The sequence below is a fragment of the Coptis chinensis genome, chromosome 6 (genome assembly GCF_015680905.1).
Source record: "Coptis chinensis isolate HL-2020 chromosome 6, ASM1568090v1, whole genome shotgun sequence".
NCBI lineage: Eukaryota > Viridiplantae > Streptophyta > Magnoliopsida > Ranunculales > Ranunculaceae > Coptis > Coptis chinensis.
This window is the reverse complement of record NC_141461.1, coordinates 85,841,212-85,863,884: the sequence shown is the minus strand read 5'-3', so window position 1 is coordinate 85,863,884 and position 22,673 is coordinate 85,841,212. Positions and strand designations below refer to the sequence as shown.

The following is a 22,673-nucleotide window of genomic DNA, read 5'->3' as shown; positions in this document are numbered from 1 at the left end:
AGGCTACTTATATTTCCATTCCTGAGGTGCCTCTTGCTCGTTGCCATGAGGTAGAGCCGCAGATTGATCAGTATACCACGGTGAGTTTAGTTATTTTATTTTTCTTATTCATTATATATATAATATGTACTCACAATGTATTTTCTTGGATTTTCAGGCTGAGATTCGGAAAAGATATGAGAACTAGATTTGTATGTTTGATGGGATGAGGACTATCGTATATCATTATAGCCAAGAAAGGGAGGAGGCATATCCTCAGACATATCAGCAATCCCAACGTGCGTATGACAAGACTCGAAAAGCGTATGAGGATATTTAGCAGGTGTACACGCAACAACATCAGGGATATGAGGAACTTCAGGTTGAGGTAGTTAACCTTTGTGCAGACAGAGAAGATCTTGATTATCAGGTTAGGAACTTAGAGGAGCAGCTTCGGAATATCCAAATAGAGAGAGGAGAGACATCGAGTGGTAAGGGGCGTAAGAAGAGAGCTAAATAAATTCTATGTAATATGATAGGTTTTGGATCATTTTGGATATTATATCATAATCATAGATTTTGGATTGCACAATTCTTAATTTCTTATTTTTTTTTAATTTTTTCGATTTTGGATCACAATTCTTAATTTCTTCAATTGCACAATTCTTAATTTCTTAACTTCTATGCACAATTCATAATTTCTCAAGTTCTATACACCACAGTTCTAATTTTCAGAAAAAACGCACGCGGTGTTGGCAAAACTGCGCTAATAGAAGCCCAAGCCCATGCGGTGTTGGCAAAACCGCGCCATAGAAGCCCATTTAGCCGCCCAAACCCATGCGGCGTTGGCAAAATCGCGCCGTTTTTTTAAAACAGCGTGAGTGATTTGATACAGCACCAAACCTAGAACCAAATATTAGCCGATTTGGTGTTTGATATGGTGTTTTCATCAACATGTGACTCTCCTGAAATTGAAAAAACACCAAATTATTGGAAATTTGATGTTTAATGCTAGGTTGATATCACTCCTAAAGATCTAAAGATGCTCTAAAGTAGATGCTCTAAAGTACTAATCAATTCCTTGTATTTTGAATTTTCCACTACAATCAGTCTCAATCCTATCAAAGCGCCTAGGAAATCAACGTCGACAATGCCTTTATTATATGCCTTTTTAGATACTACTAATTAATGGCATCAACAATTTTAATCCAACTCGTTTTTGTAAAGTGTGTTCTGGCAGTGGATGGATATTCTCAAGTCTCAAAATATGAAAGGCCATAATAGAAAAAAATATAAGCTAAGCCCAAAATTTAATAAGCCCAGTACACCAAAACCGACCGACCTTATATTTTAGACCTAGTTTATTTTTCCCACTTTCCTTTAATAATTTTCTTACGTTCCAAGTCTTGTTTGTATAAGTGTGCCTTGAGAAGAAGTAGTGGAAAAAGAGAGAACGACAATGGCAATGAGGACAAAAACAAAGATAGTATGCACACTTGGACCATCATCAAGGTCAGTAGAGATGTTGGAAAAGCTTTTGAGGGCGGGTATGAACGTTGCACGTTTCAACTTCTCTCATGGCTCTCACCCTTACCACCAGGAAACTCTTGATAATCTCAGAACTGCCATGGAAAACACTGGCATACTTGCTGCCGTCATGTTGGATACCAAGGTTATTATTATCATTTTTTATTTATTTTTTTAATATATTCACTTCGTCATTATAAGTATAATAATAAATAAACAATGTTGATACTTGATAGTTAATGTGTTATTGAAAAAGAAAAACTGATCTTGGTGTGGTTTACAATATATATAAGCACCCCAAGAGGCCTGAAAAGAAATAGAATATATGTTATTATCAACAGACCTAACCTGAATCACAAAATGTTTTTTGTCTCAAAGTTTAAGAGGAATAGATATATATGTGTGTCCTGTTACTGTTACTATGTTAGGAATAATAGTCACACATTGCTTGGATAGTTGAGCATGAACTAGTAAATAAGCACTTGGGCACCCTCACTAGGACCTCCAATAGATCCTTGGTAGTTTGTCCATACATTCAAGTTTACGAGTTTTAGTTATTTTTTAGTTGGACTCTTAGTGCGTTCTTTTTATCTAATATATGCAGTGTGGATTGTCTATTGAAGGTTATCTTGACATTTGGATGCTTCACTGCAGGGTCCAGAGATTCGAACTGGGTTTTTGAAGGATGGCAAGCCTGTTAGTCTCAAGCAAGGTCAAGAGATCACCATTTCCACTGACTACGATTTAAAGGGAGATGAGAACACGATCTGCATGAGCTACAAAAAGTTAGCAGAGGATGTAGAACCACAGAGTTCTATATTGTGTGCAGATGGCACTATTACGCTAACGGTGTTGTCTTGCGATAAGGAAAAGGCCTTGGTTCGTTGTCGTTGTGAGAATTCTGCTCTTCTTGGTGAGAGGAAGAATGTAAATCTTCCAGGGGTTGTTGTAGATCTCCCAACCCTTACAGAGAAAGACAAGGACGACATTCTTAATTGGGGAGTTCCAAATAAGATTGACATGATTGCTCTTTCCTTTGTTCGCAAAGGTTCGGACCTTGTGGAGGTTCGCAAGCTACTAGGAAAACATGCCAAGAACATTCTTCTCATGTCAAAGGTATGTTTTTGACTCCATATTTTCGTGACAATTTAGGACTTCCATTCATCTTAATTATAATACTCTTTGGAGAAAAAGTTCCCATGTCATTCAAACATGCATTCCACCTTTTACCTATTTTGTGTCATTTACCTGATGATTATGAACTCTCATCACAAAATTTTGATAGTGCTTAAACTATATTTTTTTTATTTTTCCAGGTTGAAAACCAAGAAGGGGTAGCTAATTGTGATGATATAATTGCAAATTCTGACGCTTTTATGGTAGCACGAGGTGACCTGGGTATGGAAATCCCAATTGAAAAGATATTTTTAGCACAAAAAACAATGATCTATAAGTGCAACATCCAAGGGAAACCTGTTGTTACTGCAACTCAAATGTTAGAGTCAATGATCAAGTCCCCACGGCCAACACGAGCAGAAGCAACTGATGTGGCGAATGCAGTTCTTGATGGCACAGACTGTGTAATGCTTAGTGGGGAAACGGCTGCTGGAGCATATCCAGAGCTCACTGTTCAGACCATGGCCAGAATTTGCAAAGAAGCAGAGTCCGCAGTAAATTATGGAGCAACCTTTAAACGGATTATGCAAACTGCACCAGTGCCTATGAGCCCACTCGAGAGCCTAGCTTCTTCTGCTGTACGCACAGCCAACTCTGTCGGAGCTGCTCTAATTTTGGTATTGACAAGAGGTGGAAGTACTGCCAAGATGGTTGCCAAGTATAGGCCATCTATGCCAATCCTGTCTGTGGTTGTACCCGAAGTTAAAACTGAGAACTTTGATTGGTTATGTAGTGACGAAGCACCGGCTAGGCATAGTCTTATTGTTCGGGGTCTAGTACCTGTATTGAGCGCAGGGTCTGTAAAAGCTTCTGATGCAGAAGCAACAGAAGAAGCACTAGTATTTTCCCTTCGATATGCCAAGGAGAAAGGTTTTTGCAAGGTGGGAGATTCAGTTGTGGCATTGCACCGAGTTGGGGCAGCTTCCGTGATTAAGATGTTGACAGTTAAGTGATCGACCAGGAGGTGTGTGTTTTGGTAGGTACACCATAGACTATAGCTGCTGATGTTTATTCTTGATGGCATGACTTGTGATCTTGTTTTCCCTTTATTTTCCTTTGGTTGTCTCGTGTTAGCTGATGTGAGAAATCTTGATTAAACTTACAGCAGCACAATTTTGATTAAATAAAATAGTTCTCTATTTGCCATCGTTGTTAAAGAATTATGTAGCGTTTGACTTGGTTCCTGTTGTTTTGTATGGCCATCACTTGTTTCTTCTTTGAATTTTATAATGGACTGGTGCAGCTCACGAGGCTCATACTTCAGAAAAGGAAAAATGAGTAGGAATGAGGTCACAGGGTTTGGTCTTTCATACATTTCCTGATCAAAGTGTACCTCTCATTTTACTGTGGATCATGGCAAATCCTTAAAATTTCAACCGTTGTCAAAATATGATGCTAGTAGCCTAGTAGTACTTCTACACCATTTATATGCATAACTCCATTTTAAACATAAACAGCTTCTTAGCAATCACCTTCAGAATTACTACCAATGGGCTTACACAGCTAACTAATAAGCTGCCTTATGAGAGGCCTGCAAACTGTCCTTACACAAATTCTTTGATTTTGCTCAATTTATATATAGATTCCATTGTGATCCCTTGGGACTGTACCATCATCATTTGCCTGTAATGGCACTTAGGGGGGAGGATTTGAGAAGGAAAAGTTCTAACGTGTAGCACTGTAGCTTAATGAAATGAAGATTTATGAAACACACTGACAATGGCACTTAGGAGGAGGATTTAGTAAGGAAAAGTTCTAACGAGTAGATTAATGAAATAAAGATTCATGAAACACATTGACGTTTGATGATCAACATGAAAATAGTTACCAAAAAATTAACGTTATATTAGAGACTGATTCACCAACTACTTTTCGAGGCTGTCAGAAGAAGCAGTGAGGACTGAGGACAACACATACGAATGCACCTAGTTTTTTTTTGGTTTTTTTTTGTTCCGATAATAAAATGAACCTAGTTTTACATTGGCTGAAAGGGGGCAAGAACGAGATGTCATCCATAGGTCAAGTTGAAGCGTCAGACACCTCGATTATCTATGAGATTCTATCAGCTTGAGCAACACGGATAAAAATAAATATAAAAAATGGAACTCTGTAGGACTTACCTGAAATAATTCTTAGAATTTCTATGCAAATTTGGCGACTCCCCTTGCCTGAGAAGGGGTATTGTTGGACAGACTCCGGCAGATTGCTACTAGAAAAGAGTTTCTACTTTTAGATACTGTTATTGGAATCATAAAAATTATCCAGCTAATATATATTAAAGTAAGTCGTCTTCAGCAATGCATCCCTCTTTGCCATCACAAAATTGATCAAAGTCATAATTGTTAAGTATGTTATCTTCTGCACTGGATGGACAACTTGTCAACCTCAATGTTACGAAGTACATGAACATATTATACAGGACCTGCGGTATATCTGCCAGCATTGCCGTAACATATTATACAGGACTTTAAACGGTGCATCAGTAGTATTATAATTTTGATAGGAGTACTAGAGCTTTTTTCTATTTTTTTTCCTTTCTTCTGTAGCCACTTTGCGGTTTAGAAAAATAATAGATACACAGAAGGAACATGCTTATAGAGTACCTCTACAGAATGAACGGTGATGAATTGTATCAAGGAAGGCCTTGTGATATCAGATATCAATTGTTCGTACGATTATCCTCATGCAAGTCCCGTGTCTAAGTGCACATATAAAACTCTAGACAGGATGGAAGCAAGGGATCTAACACCCAGACCCATTACTAATCTTGAAAATCTTCAGCAGGATATTGCATGTCAGGCTACTGTTAGCGAAATGGTGGGCACTTGCATGAAGGACCTCGCTCACAAATGAGGGGCTTTGCTTAAAAAATAATCCTATTTGCGCTTCAGTTACGTAACCCTGATGATCTTTGATTGATCCCAAGGAGTCTGACCTCACCTGAAGCCTCCTAAACCTCATGTCTGCAGCAGTTCTTAGACCTTGCATAATGGCAGTCATCTCTTGTACAGTCACTGACCTGTCAGATGAGCTCCCGGTAAAGGCTCTAAGCACTTCTCGTGATTGCGTGAACTGCCCTATTTAACCTTGTGAGATACCCAGTACTGAACCATCAGTATTCAGTATGATCTCTTCACCTTCAGGTTCCACTACTGTTGCTTTGTGTAGAACCTCAGTTGTATCCCTAGTCTATCAGCTAGCAATTTTGATATTAATCTTAATTAAATAAAATAGATCTATTGTTATAAAAAGGTAATTTTCGAGACTAATTCTTGACGACTACTCAAGGCTGTCATAAGTAATACTAAGGAAATACATTGTTCACCAAAACCGATTGCTAAAAAAACTGCTGACTACAGTTGCAGAGGTGTTTTGACGAAGAAAATTCATCAACTGATCTATTTGCAAGCAAACAATATGCAACAGAAGGATGCAAGTGACACTACTAAATTGGCCCCTTTTGAGGCATATGTAAAAGTAGGTTCATAAAACACTCTTCGAAAATGACATCCGCCAACCAATAAATTTTCTCTGAAGAACTAGCAATGTTATACCTTTTTATGATTCATAGGTAGATTTAGTGTTTCCCCTTTAATAAACCAAATACAGTTTCAGAATAATAAGAAGGCATACTGTTGTGGGCACCCAGCAACTTACAAACTAGCAGAGAGTTTGTACTTGCCTGAGAACTCTGAACAGGCTTTTCCTTGTCTTTTCCCCTTTGACTACAATCTACCTCAATCCTATCAAAGTACTAAGCAAATCCACTTTATCTTCACCTTTTCAGATACTGTTATTAGCATCACAAATTTGATCCAATTTATGATGTAGATTATGTTATCTTCTGCAACGGATGGACATTTTAATCTCCAAGGGCATATCTCTGGACAAATACAGGACATAAGGTTTGTGAATGTAGTTGCATTGTATGCCCATGATGCATCAAGTCTAGTCTACAGATTTTTCCAGTGAAAACTATCTTTTCTTTACCTTCCTTTAGTTAGCCACATTATGGTTAAGAACACGCAACAAAAACACAGCACTACAGCAGAGCTGTGACATGCTTAATAAACCAAAAATACTGAGCTTTACATTAGTACCTCTACAAAGTTGCAGCTTTTTTGAAAAATAAAATCTACAGAATAACAATTTTGACTTGTATGATTGTATCAAACAGATACTCGGTTATTACCAATCATTTGTTCATACTATTATCCTCAAGCAAGCCCTGTGTCTACCTGCATATAAAACTCTTAACAAAACTGAAGCAAGATATATAACACCCACACCCACTATTGATCTTGAAAAATTTCAGCAGACTCATGATACAGGTCACGCAGAATTTGTTATAGCAACATAATGATTTGTGCATTAAGGGGGTCAGTCACAAATGAGGAGCTTCGCTAACATAATTACCCTATTTGCGGTTCAATAGTGCGACGTTCAATTGATTTACATGCTAATGACCCTATTTATCTGCAAATGTGCACCCAGAGTTCACACATCTATCAGTGCTGCAATTTCTCTCTCATAGGTGAGAAGGGCCTTACTATGACACACTATCGATGGCTTTTTACCTTACAAATATCAACTACATAATGAGCCCTATGCACACTTATTTACATTCAGACTTCCATATTTCTCTCATAGCAACATCCATTTTACCTGGATTCTTAGTCGCAAGAGCATTGTAGAATGCATAACACGTTGTACTTGTATCTTTCAGAAGCACAATATACTTTTCCTAGGTTTATAATCTTTAAGAAAATCTCCATTAGGTAAGCACAAACAAGCTAGATTCATGTCCAACTCAGCTCCAAATAATCTCTTTCCATTTCAATTTTATTTATCCAACTTACTTCATAGGTTCTAATGTTCTATACATAATCTCATGAGAAAATTTATGATCTGTGCAATGAGTAAGTTACAAAGGATGAAGTAACAAATTCATCAAGTTACACACACACGCGCAGGAGGGGGGGGGGACTAAACTTTCTATCGCTTAATCACCAATGAAGTAGATCAACTGGTTGGCTGGTGACAGAACCAAGGGCTGAATAAAACCATGAATGGCGTTGTGCAAGAGACCACCTCAATGTATATATAAGATCATTCATTTTGTTCTAGTGCCCTCACACTATTAAACTAGAGAAAGACAATAAATGCTTTAAAATTTTCATGAAGCAGTCATAAAATTCTCTTACCAGAGATACTTGCTACTTTGCTTTGGATGGCCTGCTGGAGCTTTAAAAGGCCGCTTTCCATGCTTTCCACGCCGCCATGGGCAATTCGGTGCAGCCATTAGGGCCAAGACCATCTCCCGATCCTCATATAATTTTGAACCAACATGCTCTTCCATTTTGTGTTGATTACGAATTACAGGTTGTGAGATATTCTTTCCTTGCCTCTCCACCACTTGAGATTGATTACCACTCAAGGGGTTTGAGGTCTTCTTTCCTTGCCTCTCTACCACTTGAGATTGATTACCACTCGAGGGGTTTGAGGTCTTCTTTCCTTGCCTCTCTACCACTTGAGATTGATTACCACTCAAGGGGTTTGAGGTCTTCTTTCCTTGCCTTTCTTCCACTTGAAATTGATTACGGCTCGCTGGTTTATTAAAGGTCTTCTTTCCTTGCCTCCACGGGCAATTTTGTTCAGCCATTAGAGAGTACACTATCACCCTATCCTCAGATTCGAAACCTTTCCCTTGTGATTGCCTTATACCAGGACTTTCACTTGAAAACTTCTCAGGAAACTTCCTCTTACAATTCATGTCATTCTTGAGTTTCACAGACTCCATACCCAATTTTCCCCCAGATACGCCAACCCCACTATACCTGAGATCAGATTGAGACATATCATTTCCCGATGAAGTCTTAGCATTGGTTCTCTCTGTGTCTCCTTGTTTCAACTTACTCCCATTGTTGAAAGAACCGGCTGAGGTTTGACGACTTTCTGAATTAGCATGTGTTACAATTCTTCCGCAACCAGGGGGGAAATCTCTGCAAGCCGAAATTCTCCTTCGAGGAAGAAATTTCTCACGCGTCCGTCTCACCAAGACATCAGCTGAAACGGATGTTTTAGTGTCATCTGATATCTCTAGCTTTACTGATCTGTCAGGTATAACAGAGTCCACCGGAAACTTCACAGCCAAACTACTAGTAAGCTCTTTCTCCTCAGACATAGAAATAGCATTTCTCTGCAAATCTTTGGAAGCAGGCTCGTCTGTATCACTCAAGTGGTCAGGCAATTTGGTTCTATGCAAGTTCTTTGACACGTCTTCCTTTCCAGAATTTGAAGCTTTTATAGGTTTTACCCATACCGTCAGAGTATCCACAGACATTGGTTCCAAATTCTCCAAAGAAGTTGCAGGTACATCTTCTTCCTCCTCTTCCAATTTCTCAACACCTCCATTCCCATTCAAATTCTCACCAACGCGCACTGCAAATCGCCCACACCCTTTGGGAAAATCCCTCTTGGCCGACACACTCCTTCTCTTAAACTTATAAGACTGAACATCTAATCCAAAACCACCCTTTCCACCATTTTCTAAAAATCTCTTCGTCATAACTACATTACCATTCGCTTTATGCCCCATCATTTACAAACCATACCAATCACTTTCTCATTTTTAATTAACAACTGGTCAAAACCAAAAAATGGGCTTAAGTCTATTTCAACGATCATTGCAAAAAAATATGTATATAATGAATGGAATCAAAATGACATAAATGAAAACACTTGATATATAAAAAGTGAAAAGAAGAGATCGAACCTGTTTTGTGGAAGCATCCAAGGTTTTAGTGATCAGAGTCGTTGCTGTTGTTGGGTGGCTTTTATAGCTAAAGCCTAGAGTTTTTGGGCCCATCCCGTGCCCAGCCCAGCCCAGCCCAGCCCAGCCCATATTTTCATGAGTGGCCCGTTCTAATAGGAGTATAAATGGTGTTGCATAAAGTATAAATTTTTGCAAAGTGGTAGTTGTATATGGATCCGTCCAACCATATATATATACTAGTCTATATGAACCCTATGAAAATTGGGATCAGGCTGGAATGCTTCCACAAATTTCTGATCCCTCATACTATTCTTCCTTCCCTCGATCTTCATAGAGCGCTGAAACAAACAAGGAAAATCAGCCACAGACATAGTTCACGATTCCGAAATCGTCGGAATTCCGACAAATCGAAAAACCGGAATTCCGCTCAGAATTCCGGGTGATGTATCGAAATATGCAAGGTCTTCATTTTCACCGGAAAATTATACATGGCCGGAATTAAAATATTTTTTATTCATCTTTTATCATTTTATGTTCATTTAAACATTAAATAAAAATGATAATGAAATAAAAATACATGAGCAATTAATTTTAAACAAATAAATATTCAATAGAATTTTAATTAAATTGCAAATCAATTTGTTGGTTAAATTTTAACCAACAAATAAAAATTAAAAATACAAATTACAAATTACCAAGTCAATTTTTTTTTCCCCCAAACGACCTCCAAATTGTTTGAAAATTAGTTTACAACATTTGAAGGCTCAAAATAACCACAAAGTTAATAAAACGCTCAAAAATTTCGACATAGTCTCCCTTGTAAATTTCACATTATACTTTATAAACCTGTCATAAATTCATACGCGTCATAAACTAACAAACACACAATCATACATATATATAGCCACAAAAACTTCTAACATAGTCTACCCTATAAATTTCACGTTACACGCTATAAACCTGTCATAAATTCATATAAAATACTAAATACTAAACTATTTACTATACTAACAAACATATATATCAAAACATACGTAACCTAAAATACAAAGTTACAAAATAACAAAGAAGTCTAAGATATGAAAAATTATTACAACCCAAATGTCTTCAAAAGTCCAAGTCCAAATGTCTCCCAACATCAATTAGAAACATAATTCCAAAACCTAAGTCTAAGTTCAAAAGCCTAATTAGAAGCATAGTTTAAACTAACACAAATCTCATAATACATAGTTATGCGCTTTCATCTGAGAATAAATGAATTGAGTGTAATATTGCTCCCAACTCATAGTATTCATGAACGCCCAGTTGTAATTATACACATATTGATCATAAGAACTTTGAGTAAAGTAGGTGCCCATCTGAAGTAGGTACCCAATGATGGGATACCCATCGTATTGAACAATAGCAGTCGGAGCCCAAATTTCTCCTACCTTCACAAAACCCAACTCACTAGTAGACGAAGGCTCCTAAGAAAAATCAAAATCAAGTATAGGTTTATTAGAAAAATAAATGATTTGAAATGTAAACAAACTTGGAAATAAACTTTATAAATACCTCAAACACTGCATACTGGTGGCCCATATCTTGATGTGGTTGGAAATGATACGACGCGATCTCTATACCAGAACGGGAATGATATGGCTCGCTCTCTTGCCTAGAAGGATAGCGATAATAGGAAGAGGCAGCATTACTCTCACCCGAGTAGTTCCCATAATAAGAAGAAGTATCACTTGCTCCACCAGGTTGTGCTCTCCTAGTTCTCTGGTGACTCCCAGAAACTCGTCTAGTTCCTTCCATGCGCCTCTCACCATCACCATCAAAAGGGTCAAAATCTACATCCCTGTCATATCGGCAATACAATTGATATGCATCCTCAGCAAGACCACCACCACCCACCACCATCATCATCATCATCATCATCATCATCATCATCATCATCATCATCATCATCATCATCGCCCTCCCCACCAACATCCATATCACCGCCCTGCCCACCACCACCACTAGTACCACCACCACCACCATTATCATCACTTGAATCACCAATGATATTATTATCTGGTTCCCCATCGGAATTAAATACTTCATCATCAGTGTAATCATGATAATCTCCAATGGTGTCATTAGGTGGTTGTTCTTCTTCTTCCCAATCAAAGCGATGTCGATTTGGTAGGGGCGCGTGGTTCTTTATATCCTCTCCTAACATCTATGCAATGAGGGGTCAGGTAACCCGTCCTCACTATCTAAGTCAGGTAGTGGAGGGGGATTTCTAATCCACTCGAACAAAGGGTCCTCGTCTCCAAACTCAGCAAAGTAATGATGTAGATCAATCGGGTCATCTTGCTCCTTTACTCTTTTCAAGTGTTTCATCTTCAACCTCAAGTTGTAATGCACATAAACAAAGTCATGCAGAGTTTCATCATTCATGGTGTTTCTTTTCTTCGAATGGATCATCCCAAATGTGCTCTAGTTTCGCTCACACCCAGATGACGAACACGTTTGAGATAAAACTCGAATGGCTACTTCCCTGAGATTAGGTGCATCCTTCCCATATGAAAACCACCAATCAGCTGCATATATTCATTTACATGACTTTAGTAAAGCTTTAATACAAAGCTAAACACCACAATTTTTATTTAAAACCTACACGCTTACCCGGTTGAGTTGAACTCCTGCCATGCATAGCGGCTAGTGTACCAAAGGAACCATTTGCATCCAAAAAGGCCTTTAAATGTATATCACTTGTAAATATTAAATATTTAAAAGTAAAGGCAAGTAATAAAGTAGCATGTTTCATTTCTTTTTTACCTCAATCATGCACTTTGCTTGTTTTGTAGGTTCGACAACCAACTTTGCAATCACTACTTGCAAAGCATCTATCAAATCCCCAACATTCTTCAATCCAAATGACATCCTCGTATAACAATAGGTGCCACCTTCTACCACAAAGGATGTCTTTTCTTGATCTGGTCCGTGCATCGCGACCTGGTTATACCCCATAGATGCATCCATGAATGAGAATACCTTGAACCCCGCCGTTTTGTCCACTAATTTGTCAACGCGTGGTATAGGATAACTGTCTTAAGGGCATTCCGCGTTGACGTCTGTAAAATCTACACACATCCGTACCTTGCCGTTCTTTTTGGGTACTGCGACTACATTAGACAGCTAGTCTGTGAACTCCACCTTTCTGATTATTCCTGCCCCTTTCAGCTTCGCCACCTCCTCCCGAATTCTTTCGGCAAACCTCGATTTCACGCTCCTCATTTTCTGTCTCACTGGCTTCACGTCCTCCTTCATGTGCAGTCGATGGCATGCGAAGTCTGGATCCAAACCCGTGATATCCTCAATTGCCCAGGCGAACACATCTTTATTCTCTGTTAGACACTTTTGAAAATATTTAGATTTTTTTAGAAAATTAGGACTACCATTTTAGTCGCTAACCCGTTTTAATTTTCTAACAAATTGTTTTAATTAAGTTTTCAAAACCCTTTTTTTCAATTGGGAGAGATCATGTTTTAATAGGAGAATAATTTCCATTTTAATTAGATATGCTAGATTTTTCCTTTTCAATAGAGGAGGAATTCCCATTTTAATAGGAGAATGATTCCCGCTTTAATTAGAAGTGCTAGAATTTGTTTTAATAAGAGAGGAATTCCCGTTGTAAAAAAGGATTCCCGTGTTTCAAATAGGAGAGAAATTCCTATTTTAATAGGAGAGAAATTCCCATTTTAATAGGAGATGATGTGGAATTTTAATAGAGCTCGAAAAATACCTATTGTGGGAGCTTTAATATTAAGATACTAGAAAGTAGAACCGCGCATATGCACCGGCTCTTTTAAAAATTTGATCAATAATCATAACTATACATATATAAATTTTCTAACAAATCGTGATTCATGTTTTTGTCGCTAACCCGTTTTAATTTCCTAACAAATTGGTTTAATTAAGTTTTAAAAACCCATTTTTTAATTGGGGAAAGAATCCCGTTTTAATTTAAAAGTGTGATTCCCGTTTTTAATATGAGAATGATTTCCGTTTTAATTAGAAGTGTTAGATTTTTCTTTTTCTATAGGGGAGGAATTTACATTATAATAGGAGAAAGATTCTCATTTTAATTAGAAGTGCTAAAATTTATCTTTTCAATAGAAGAGGAATTCCTGTTTTAATAAGAGTTGATGATTAGAAAAATACCCCTTATGGGAGCTTTAATATTAAAATTTATATCTTAATATTAAAAGCTCCCATAAGGGGTATTTAGCTTTTTAAATAAAATTTAATATCATATATATATATATATATATATATATATATATATATTATATATATATATCAAATATATAAATATATTATATATATATAAGGTAAGGGCTAATCTTTTGTGGTGATGATCTTACCACTATAAAAAAAAAAAAAAAAATCAGATTATTTCAAAATCTCTCTCTCTACCCCTTTCAAGATGATAATGGGCTTAAAACGTTTCAGACGAAAAACTACGTAACATAAATTATTTTTACTTGTAATAATGCACAAAAAATATTGTTTGAGGTGGCTGGTCGTGGTAATTTTTTTTTTCTTTTGTTATTTTAATAATTCGTGTCAACTTTTGCTAAGTGTCAGTATACTAATCGTTTAAATCAGTTAGATTTAGATAAAGGTATAATCATAATCCCTAATTGAGTTGAGTTTAATTAGTTGTAATATATTTATTATTTCGATACTCGATCACTTACTTTTTTTAGCACCACAAACTTTGATAGAGTATCATAATTATTTTTTTTTTTTTTTTTCAACAATCCAACAGTCTGATTTGTGTAACCCACGCGGAGGGTTAGTTGAGGCAGCCCATCAACTCCAAGATAAAATGGTTACTTATTTAACTATCCATAATAGACAAAAATAAATTATGGCTTCTCTCTTCCACTAAGTTTCCCTCTCCCTGGCCCCACACACTAATTAATGTTTCTTCCTCTTCAATCTTTTACACTAATTCATCGGTATTTCCATTGAAATCTTAACATTCCCTGATTTCCCTCCCCTCATCAGGCATTACTTATCAATTTTACAGGGAGTGACTCTCAAGGACAAAAATGCCGAAAAAGTAACTCTCAAGGACACTTTTTTATTTTTGTAACTCACAAGGACCGGGTAGATAAAATGTCAAGTATACTCTTGACGCGAAATAAAAAATAGATCGGGTAGATGAAATGTCAAGTATACCCCTAACGCAAAATAATTAACGTCCCGGCCCAGACGAAACGACTCGGTGTATTTAGTATGAACATTGAATGTTCAGGATAGTATGAACATTCACATTCACATTGAATATTCCATACATGAACATTCAATATTTATAGTCCTTGGGTATGAACATTGATTGGGTATGAACATTCATTGAATGTTCATACATGAATATTCAATGTGCATACATGAACATTCAATGTTTATAGTCCTTGGGTATGAACATTCAATGTTTATAGTCCTTGGGTATGAACATTCAATGTTCATAGTCCTTTGGGTATGTACATTCGATGTTCATAGTCTTTTGGGTATGAACATTCAATGTTCATACATGAACATGAAATGTTCATAGTCCTTGGGTATGAACATTGACTGAGTATGAACATTCGATGTTCATAGTCCTTGGGTATGAACATTCGATGTTTATAGTCTGATAAGAGCCCAAAGCTGTAGTTTTAATCCCTTTAACAATATTGTTTTAGACCAATTATGTGATTAATAAGTAAGAGTTAGTACTGTTATCGTGTTTTTGTGTATTTCAGGCATTGGAGTCGAATATGTGCAGAAATGCATCCCTTTTGCGAGATAAAGGAGTAAGGGTTGGTTGCTAAGAAGTTATATGACAAAAGGCCAAGATTCAAGGAGAAAAAACCTTTTTAAAGCCCGGTCAAAGCTGAAAAGTTAAAGTCAACGCGCGGGCGAAAAAACAGTAGATAAAAGTCGTGAGAACTTTTCGGGCGTCCGTATCTTTGGACTCAGACCTCAGAATTGGGCCTACCTTATGTCAAAACGACTGGCTCGGAACGAGATTTTTAATGGTTTAAGCCTTGACCCAATCAGAGGAGCAAAAGTGGATGAAAAGGCTACCGAAGTCAAATCTGGCTGAAAACCCCCTTGTGGACTGAAGTAATAAGGTTTTGGGCTCGATTTTCCGGCCTAAAACATGGATCCTCAGCCCATGCACGAAAAAGTGGATTTGGCCTTCTCCATTTGTATGGAGAAGACTTAACTCTTAAGATAACCTAGATCTAGATTAGAAAATTAGGTTAGACTCCATTAATTAGTTCACCGAATAGCTTGTTTTAGATCTAGTTTTTACCTTCAATTAATTAGTGTTAGAACAAAGTAGATTATTATTTAGAATCACAATTAGTTTTAGAATTCAAGTAATTAGTTCTATTACCTTGTTTTAATTTAGATTTAGTTTTGTAGCCTCCATTAGAACCATTTAATAAAAGCTTTATTATTATTCAATTCAATTGCTTCTCTTTCTATTATGTATTCTCTTCATTATTTTGTTCATGATAGTCCTATGAATCAAAGCTAAACTTTCATTAGAGGGAGTTGAATGAAGCTTTGAGAGGACTTGATTTGTTAGTATAGATTTGTTGTTTAGGATTTTAAGTTTATGTTTTTCTTGACTTAGAGATAAGAAGAGTTTAACCTAAACTAGAGAATAGTGAGTTTGCCATGAGAATGGAAACAAGCTTTCTCTCATGTTAATTATTTTATGACTAGAGATAGTATAAAGTAATTAGGGATCATTAAAGGTCTAGTCTTTATAATTTAATCTTGTGTGAGAATATCTAGACTAGGGTTTTCTATACAAATCTATGCTAGCATGTTAAGAAGTTAAAAAGTGGATTTCAATCTCTCTCTAGCTTTCTCCATATTTGATTCATCTATATTTTTATTAGTTTAGTTAATTTAGAGTTATTTGAATCCATAGTATAATCGTAGAATAGAAATTTCACATCTCGTTACTCTCACCATTGTTCCATGTGTTTGATTAATTGAATTCACTTATGTCTTACTAGTTTAAGAGTGGAACGATTCTGTATTCTCTTTATATTACATAATGAATCTTGAGAGTAGGAATAATATTGATAAAGGACTTGATCATTAGTTGTTTATATTCATCTATAGATAATTAAGAATCAATTTACTAATTATCAAATGGCGCCGCTGCCATCTTAAACTCTTTCTAGAAAAGAATTTAATTGCTTGAATCCAAGGGGCAATCCCCCATTCTCAACCCACCCACCCTTTTAATTTTTCATTCTTATTTCTTGAAATTTCGGTATTGTTCACTGTTTTAGGCATAGGGGATGCGGATTCACAGAGGGAAACACTACAGTAAAGGTATTTTTAAATTTCTGAAAATTCTGAAAATTTACAAGTATAATATTGAAGGTGTTATTGATTTACTGGAATATTTTCAGAATTTTCTTAATTGTTTTACCTTGTGAACAAATATGATCTTTGCATTGTTGTATTTCAGTTTTCAAGCCATAAGTTCTTGAAAAACAGACGAGTAAGGTTACTTAGGCAGTTCGAAAAATTCTACACTTTTTACAGAAGTATCTATCCTAAGTCAGGAGTTTTCAGTAAAAATTTGACGAGTTTTTGATTTGTTTTGACCTTCTAACTAGTGGAGTGTTTCCAGTGTGTTTCTGCAGTTTTGCAAACACTTAATTTCTGGAACAACAGCCGATAAGGAGGGTTTGTAGAACTCCAATTACTCTAAATATTTTACAGGAATACCCATGATCTGTTAGGAGTCTCCAGTAAATTTTTGGAGATTTTTGTCTCTGTTTTGATTGGTTAACCATTCAGTTGTTTGTATTGTGTCCGAAAACTGTTACACAAACTTTGAAGGGCTTTAGAAGGACTTCATAGTTCCGATTGATCTAAAATATTACAGGCTACTTGATAGATGTCTTAGAAAACTACTGTAAAAATTTCAAATTTTTTAGAGTGCGCCCCACGCCCTAGATGGCCTATTTCAAAGCGTGCCCCGTGTTTAACCGCCTGGACATTGTGTCAAGCACGAGCGCACCCCGCGCCCTAGATAGCCTATTTTCAAGCGCGCCCCGCACTCAACCGCTTGGACATTGTGTCAAGCACGAGTGCGACCTGCGCCCTAGGTAGCCTATTTCCAAGCGCGCCCCGCGCTCAACCACTTGGAACTTGAGTTAGACAGGAGGGCGACCCGCGCCCTACCAAGGCCATTTCTGAGCGCGACCCACTCCCTCTTCTGGGGCAACCCGATTTTCACAGGTCAGTCCAAATTTTCATTTTTTCAAATTATTCAGTATTTCTAACATCATGCAAACACTGAGATCGCGTATACAAGACGCTATTCAAACACGTAGCAAGGAGGCATTCAGGTACTCCTTCTTCCACTCCTCGCCTCTTCTGTCAGAGGAGTTTTAATTCTAGTATAATCAGGCTTGTTTTTTGTAAAGATAAATACCACACGCCTATCTAGAATTTCACACACTACACCTGCATCAATGGCTAAAGAACAAGAGACTCCTCTCTCTGATTTTTTATAAAGCCCTAAACGATGGCCCTAAGTCGTGCATCGTTCTTGCAGACCTAGTGGGGGATTTTCGAATTCCCTCTAATATATTTAACTTGTTACCGGTTTTTCATGGTTTAGACCACGAGAAGCCTTACCAGCATATGCGTAGGATAGAACAAGTTCTCACTACATTCCATCATCCTAGCGTAAGTCCATATCAAGTTAAACTTAGGGTGTTTCCTTTCACCTTAGCCGACAAGGCGGCGTCTTGGTTAACTACCCAAACGCCAAACTCTGTGGACTCATGGGCTCAACTTGTTCAATTGTTCATGGAACAGTTTTACCCACCACTGAAGACAGATGAAATGCTTCAAAAGATTCATTTCTTCTGCCAGAATCCTCATGAATCCTTTTCAGAGGCCTATAATCGTTTCACTGATCTTCTTATTGAATGCCCGCATCATAATCTTGCGAAGGACACGCTTGTTCGTGCCTTCTTCAAGGGGCTTTTACATTGTCATAAAAAGGTTCTAGATATCATGACTGGGGGTAGTTTTCTTAGTAAAGGAGCCTTGGAGGCTTATATATTCTTAGAAGATCGATCAATCTAAGAGGAACAACAATTGGGGAGGTAACGACTCTTCCTGCTCCACTCTTTCTTCTTTTGAGGTTAAACCTGATTCCAAGCTTAAAACTCTTATCGATGCCCTCACTAAAAAGGTAGATGCCATCTCTGTTCAACAACAACCCACTCCAGTCATGAACATTAAATCTACTCGTTGTAATGTTTGTTTTAGTCTTGAGCATTACGACTTCTATTGTCCTCTTGTCTATGCACAACCACTACCACAACCATCAAACTTCCACCAGTTAACTCAACCTCAAGGACAAGAAAACTTAGGTGACCAGAATAGAGGTTTAGTGCCCATGACCCAGAACTATCAACATCAAGATATGAACGCTCAACAAGCCTTAATTCCAGTTCAACCATCTACAAACGAAATAGTAGTGACCTTGTTAGAGAAACAAAATCAAATTATGCAACAAAACTCCAACTTGATGAAAGATCAGCATGATCAAAACTCTAATATGATGAAAGAAACAATGCAAATGATGTAGTCTTTGTGCCAAAAAGTTATTGACATGTGTCCTAACCAAAATAATAACCAAACAAGCGTGTTTCCAGGTCAAGCAGTGCCTAATCCTAAGTCAACAAACACCGCTTTCGAAATAAAAAGTATTCAGTGTAATGGTAATATAACCCCAGGGGACCTATAGGCAATCATTACCCTTCGTTCAGGGAGAGTAGTTGATAACAAAGTAGCTATACCTTAAGACCACCCGCAAACAGAAACTGAAAATAAAACTATATCTCCAGAGACTAGTTATGTCTAAAATGGACGAAAATTTTGATAAGATTAGGGAAGTGTTTAAAAATCTGACTATAAACCTACCTTTTCTAGATGCTATAAAAAGTCTACCTGGACACGCTAAGTTTCTAAAAGAGTTGTGCACCAAGAAGAGGAAAACCAACATACCCTACAAAGCATTCTTAACTGAACAATATCTCTCTTTATCTGAACATAATGGAATTGTAAACTACAAGGACCCCTGGTCGTCCTACCGTACAATGCACCTTAGGTGATACCTTCATAACAACTGCTTTATTAGACCTGGGGGCGAGTGTTAACTTACTCCCTTTTTATTTATATAAACAACTAGGTCTAACAAAACTTTAACCAACCAAAATGACTTTGCAGTTAGCCGATCATTCTATTAAGTATCCCAAAGGCATAGTTGAAAACATTCTCGTTAAAGTCCAAGATTTTTACTACCCTGTTGACTTTGTTATTCTCGACACAGAAGCTGCTCATGATTCTATTCCCATCATCTTAGGGCGTCCTTTCTTGGCAACCGCCAATGCCCAAATCAATTGCCGGGATGGCTCAATGACTCTTTCTTTTGGAAATCTTTCTGTGGAAGTTAACATGTTTAGACAAAAGCAGAGACAACTAGGTTTTCCTGTAGAAGGTGAAGTTAAGTCTATTGAGAGTTATGTATATCACATTAGTGCTTCCGACGATCTCGTCCCTACACTAGTAGATACCCCTCTTATAGAAGAAGACAAAGATCACAATTTTGACTCCTTGAACATAACTGAACTAGCAAAAGAATTTTCCACCCTGCCTTCCGACCCTACAAGAGATGGAGTAAACCTCACAATAGACGAGATAGATGAATTCCTCAAAGATGGAGATGAATACTATAATGGGTTAGTTAGACTTACCCCCCCCCCCCCCTATTAATAGTTGCAATTAGTGTTACCCCCTTATTTTTAAAAATATTAGTGATACCCCCCCAATTGCAAGATCCAACGGCTACGAGATTTTTTTTTTTCAGATAATGAAATCTGACCGTTGGATCTTACAAATGGGGGGGTATCACTAATATTTTTAAAAAATGGGGTAACACTAATTGGCAACTAGTAATGGGGGGTAAGTCTATCTAACCCTACTATAATTATATGGATGCGAACAACCTAGATGAGGAATTCGACGAGTTTCTAAGAGCCTGTGATGATCCACCCTCTCAAGAACTACCTAAAGAGCCACCTGATACCTTCATTTTCAGATGTGTGATAATACCAACTCATGCCACCAATAAGTTTTATTCTAAAACCACGCACTCATTTTTTCCATTCCTTAAATCTAAAACTTATCCATACCCTACATATCTTCCACAACATCCATTTTCTCACGATCATTCACTTGGACACCTTTTCGTTCAAAAAAAAAGAAGAAACTTTATGCTCAATTAGGTTCTAGATCCATCAGAATTCACTCCCATGCTACTAAGCCATGCCATAGGAAATCTTGGTGCTTAATTTTGTTTGATGGTGCTTTCCATGTTAACTATTTAAGGAAAGATCCACAATTATTTAGATTATTGATATATGGTAAACTGCATGTTAATACATATATATCACATTAAGTCTAGGGAATCTGACTTTAAAAGACCCAAGTTTTTGCACAATACCACTTTTATGGAGTATAGGCCAAACAAAAATTTTCAAACTTAAAAAAAAAGTTTTCCAATTTTGTTTCGGGGTGGTGTATTTTGGTATTTCATTTTAAAACGTTTTGCCACCCATTGTCTGTCATGTTTACTCCAAATTAGTTAGTACGTAACAGTTTAATTGTGCTTCATGTTATCATATCATTTTTACAATATTTCTGTTACAGGTACTACCAATTTTTGCCACGTTTCTATGGTAAATTCTTTCCTTATCTCTTTACACTTTGAGGACAAAGCATTCGATTGTTTAGGGGTGGGATCATTGTCACCAAGTACGGTACGGGTTTAAAACGGTGTATTTGAAAAAAACTTAGTTCGTGTTTTAAACGAACGTCTCGGAAAAAAAACGGAAAAAAGCGTAAAAAAACGTGGGGCATAAAAAACGGGTTTAAAACGATAATAATGCATTAATACGTAAAAGAAACGGTAAAAACCGATGATAAAAAATATAATAGATAAAGAATTTGATTTTTTTATAAGAGTGGAAAAAAGAATTGACACATAAAATAAAAATCAAAATAATACAAATGAAAGAAAATTCAAATACATGAAAGTATCAAATTATCATTACTCATCCAAATACTAGAAGTTTTAGATTCAGTACCAAAACATGACTCTAAATAAGATACTACTAATTACCAACCATAATGGCATAATCAAGTTCTACAAATAAGTTAATAACTTTAAAATTTATAATTAATTATTAATAGTCCAAAACAAAATAAAACTGTCTCAATAAGTCAATCTAACGCCCACTCTTCAAAAAGGTAAACTCCAAAACCCCTTTTTCTTCTTCGTGTTTTCTTTTAGATTAAAAAAAAAAAAAAAAAAAAGTTTTAAACGGGAGATTTTCAAAATCTCGGGTTTTAAACGTTTTTTAAGTTTAAAACGCGTTTAAAACGTTTAAAACGGGGTTTTTTTTTTTTAAAACCCGGGTTTTAAACTGGAACCAGACGCCTTGCCAATATCTCGGGTTTTAAACGCGTTTTTTTCAAAAAAACGCCGAACTTGGTGACAATGGGTGGGATAGAAACATTTGCAAAAATTAAGCACTTTTAGGATGTAAATTACGCACTTTTCTTTATATAAAAAAATTAAAAATCATAAATATTGTTTATACTAGGCACTTAGTGATAATGGTATTGTTCCCTTCTCCATGATGATATTAGTCTAGAAATCTCACGTAGTACTTGAATTAGGATTTAATTTTTAAAACATAGATTAATACGTAGATAATAGTCATTGCATCTTTTCACGAACATTGATAAGTGCTCAAAAAGTGCTATTTAACCCTCGATTATGCCTCTTGTTTAGCCATCTTAGTAGACTAATAGTGTTTATAAGTTATGTTTTATGATTCTATAGGTCAAAGAGAGAGTTTTGTGGAATATTAGAGAAAAAGGGGTAAAACGGAGCAATTCGGAGCATTAAGGATCACATGGGAAACCCATAGACAATCATGGAGAAGGCCAAGGAATTGGAGCTATTAAAGATGCGACTTGGACCTATTTTAAAGTCTATTTGGAAGCCCAAGGCCAAAGGATTTGTTGCTTGGACCAAAGCCCGCAAAAGAGGATAGAAGGATAGAGCAGA

The 22,673-nt window shown here is 36.7% G+C and overlaps 2 protein-coding genes across 8 annotated transcripts; one reads left to right on the top strand and one right to left on the bottom strand.

Moving 5' to 3' along the window:
- Positions 1 to 1,360: 1,360 nt before the first annotated feature.
- Positions 1,361 to 3,830, top strand: LOC147495036 (pyruvate kinase, cytosolic isozyme). The gene is made up of 3 exons (XM_086569530.1): positions 1,361 to 1,651; positions 2,161 to 2,622; positions 2,823 to 3,830. Exons 1-3 carry the CDS (start codon positions 1,439 to 1,441, stop codon positions 3,633 to 3,635), a joined length of 1,488 nt encoding a protein of 495 aa, XP_086425656.1. The 5' UTR covers positions 1,361 to 1,438; the 3' UTR covers positions 3,636 to 3,830.
- Positions 3,831 to 5,148: 1,318 nt separating this feature from the next.
- On the bottom strand, positions 5,149 to 9,569 carry LOC147495035 (uncharacterized). Of its 7 annotated transcripts, none has more exons than XM_086569525.1 (3): positions 9,458 to 9,569; positions 7,887 to 9,324; positions 5,149 to 5,768 (listed from the first exon to the last, which is right to left on the bottom strand). In XM_086569525.1, exons 2-3 carry the CDS (start codon positions 9,281 to 9,283, stop codon positions 5,729 to 5,731), a joined length of 1,437 nt encoding a protein of 478 aa, XP_086425651.1. In that variant the 5' UTR covers positions 9,284 to 9,324; positions 9,458 to 9,569; the 3' UTR covers positions 5,149 to 5,728. The 7 variants fall into 7 exon arrangements, with proteins under 7 accessions (XP_086425651.1, XP_086425649.1, XP_086425650.1 ...); XM_086569523.1 differs by having other exon boundaries at positions 5,149 to 5,701; XM_086569529.1 differs by lacking the exon at positions 5,149 to 5,768 and adding an exon at positions 5,856 to 5,871.
- Positions 9,570 to 22,673: the final 13,104 nt, after the last annotated feature.

What these genes read in the sequence shown, in the direction of transcription:
- LOC147495035 (XM_086569523.1), bottom strand. Translation starts at nt 9,283, where the DNA reads ATGATGGGGCATAAAGCGAATGGTAATGTAGTTATGACGAAGAGATTT. An exon ending in CAAAGTAGCAAGTATCTCTG is followed by an intron (nt 5,702 to 7,886) that starts GTAAGAGAATTT and finishes CTCATCTGACAG; the next exon opens with GTCAGTGACTGTACAAGAGA.
- LOC147495036 (XM_086569530.1), top strand. Translation starts at nt 1,439, where the DNA reads ATGGCAATGAGGACAAAAACAAAGATAGTATGCACACTTGGACCATCA. An exon ending in CCGTCATGTTGGATACCAAG is followed by an intron (nt 1,652 to 2,160) that starts GTTATTATTATC and finishes GCTTCACTGCAG; the next exon opens with GGTCCAGAGATTCGAACTGG. An exon ending in ACATTCTTCTCATGTCAAAG is followed by an intron (nt 2,623 to 2,822) that starts GTATGTTTTTGA and finishes TTATTTTTCCAG; the next exon opens with GTTGAAAACCAAGAAGGGGT.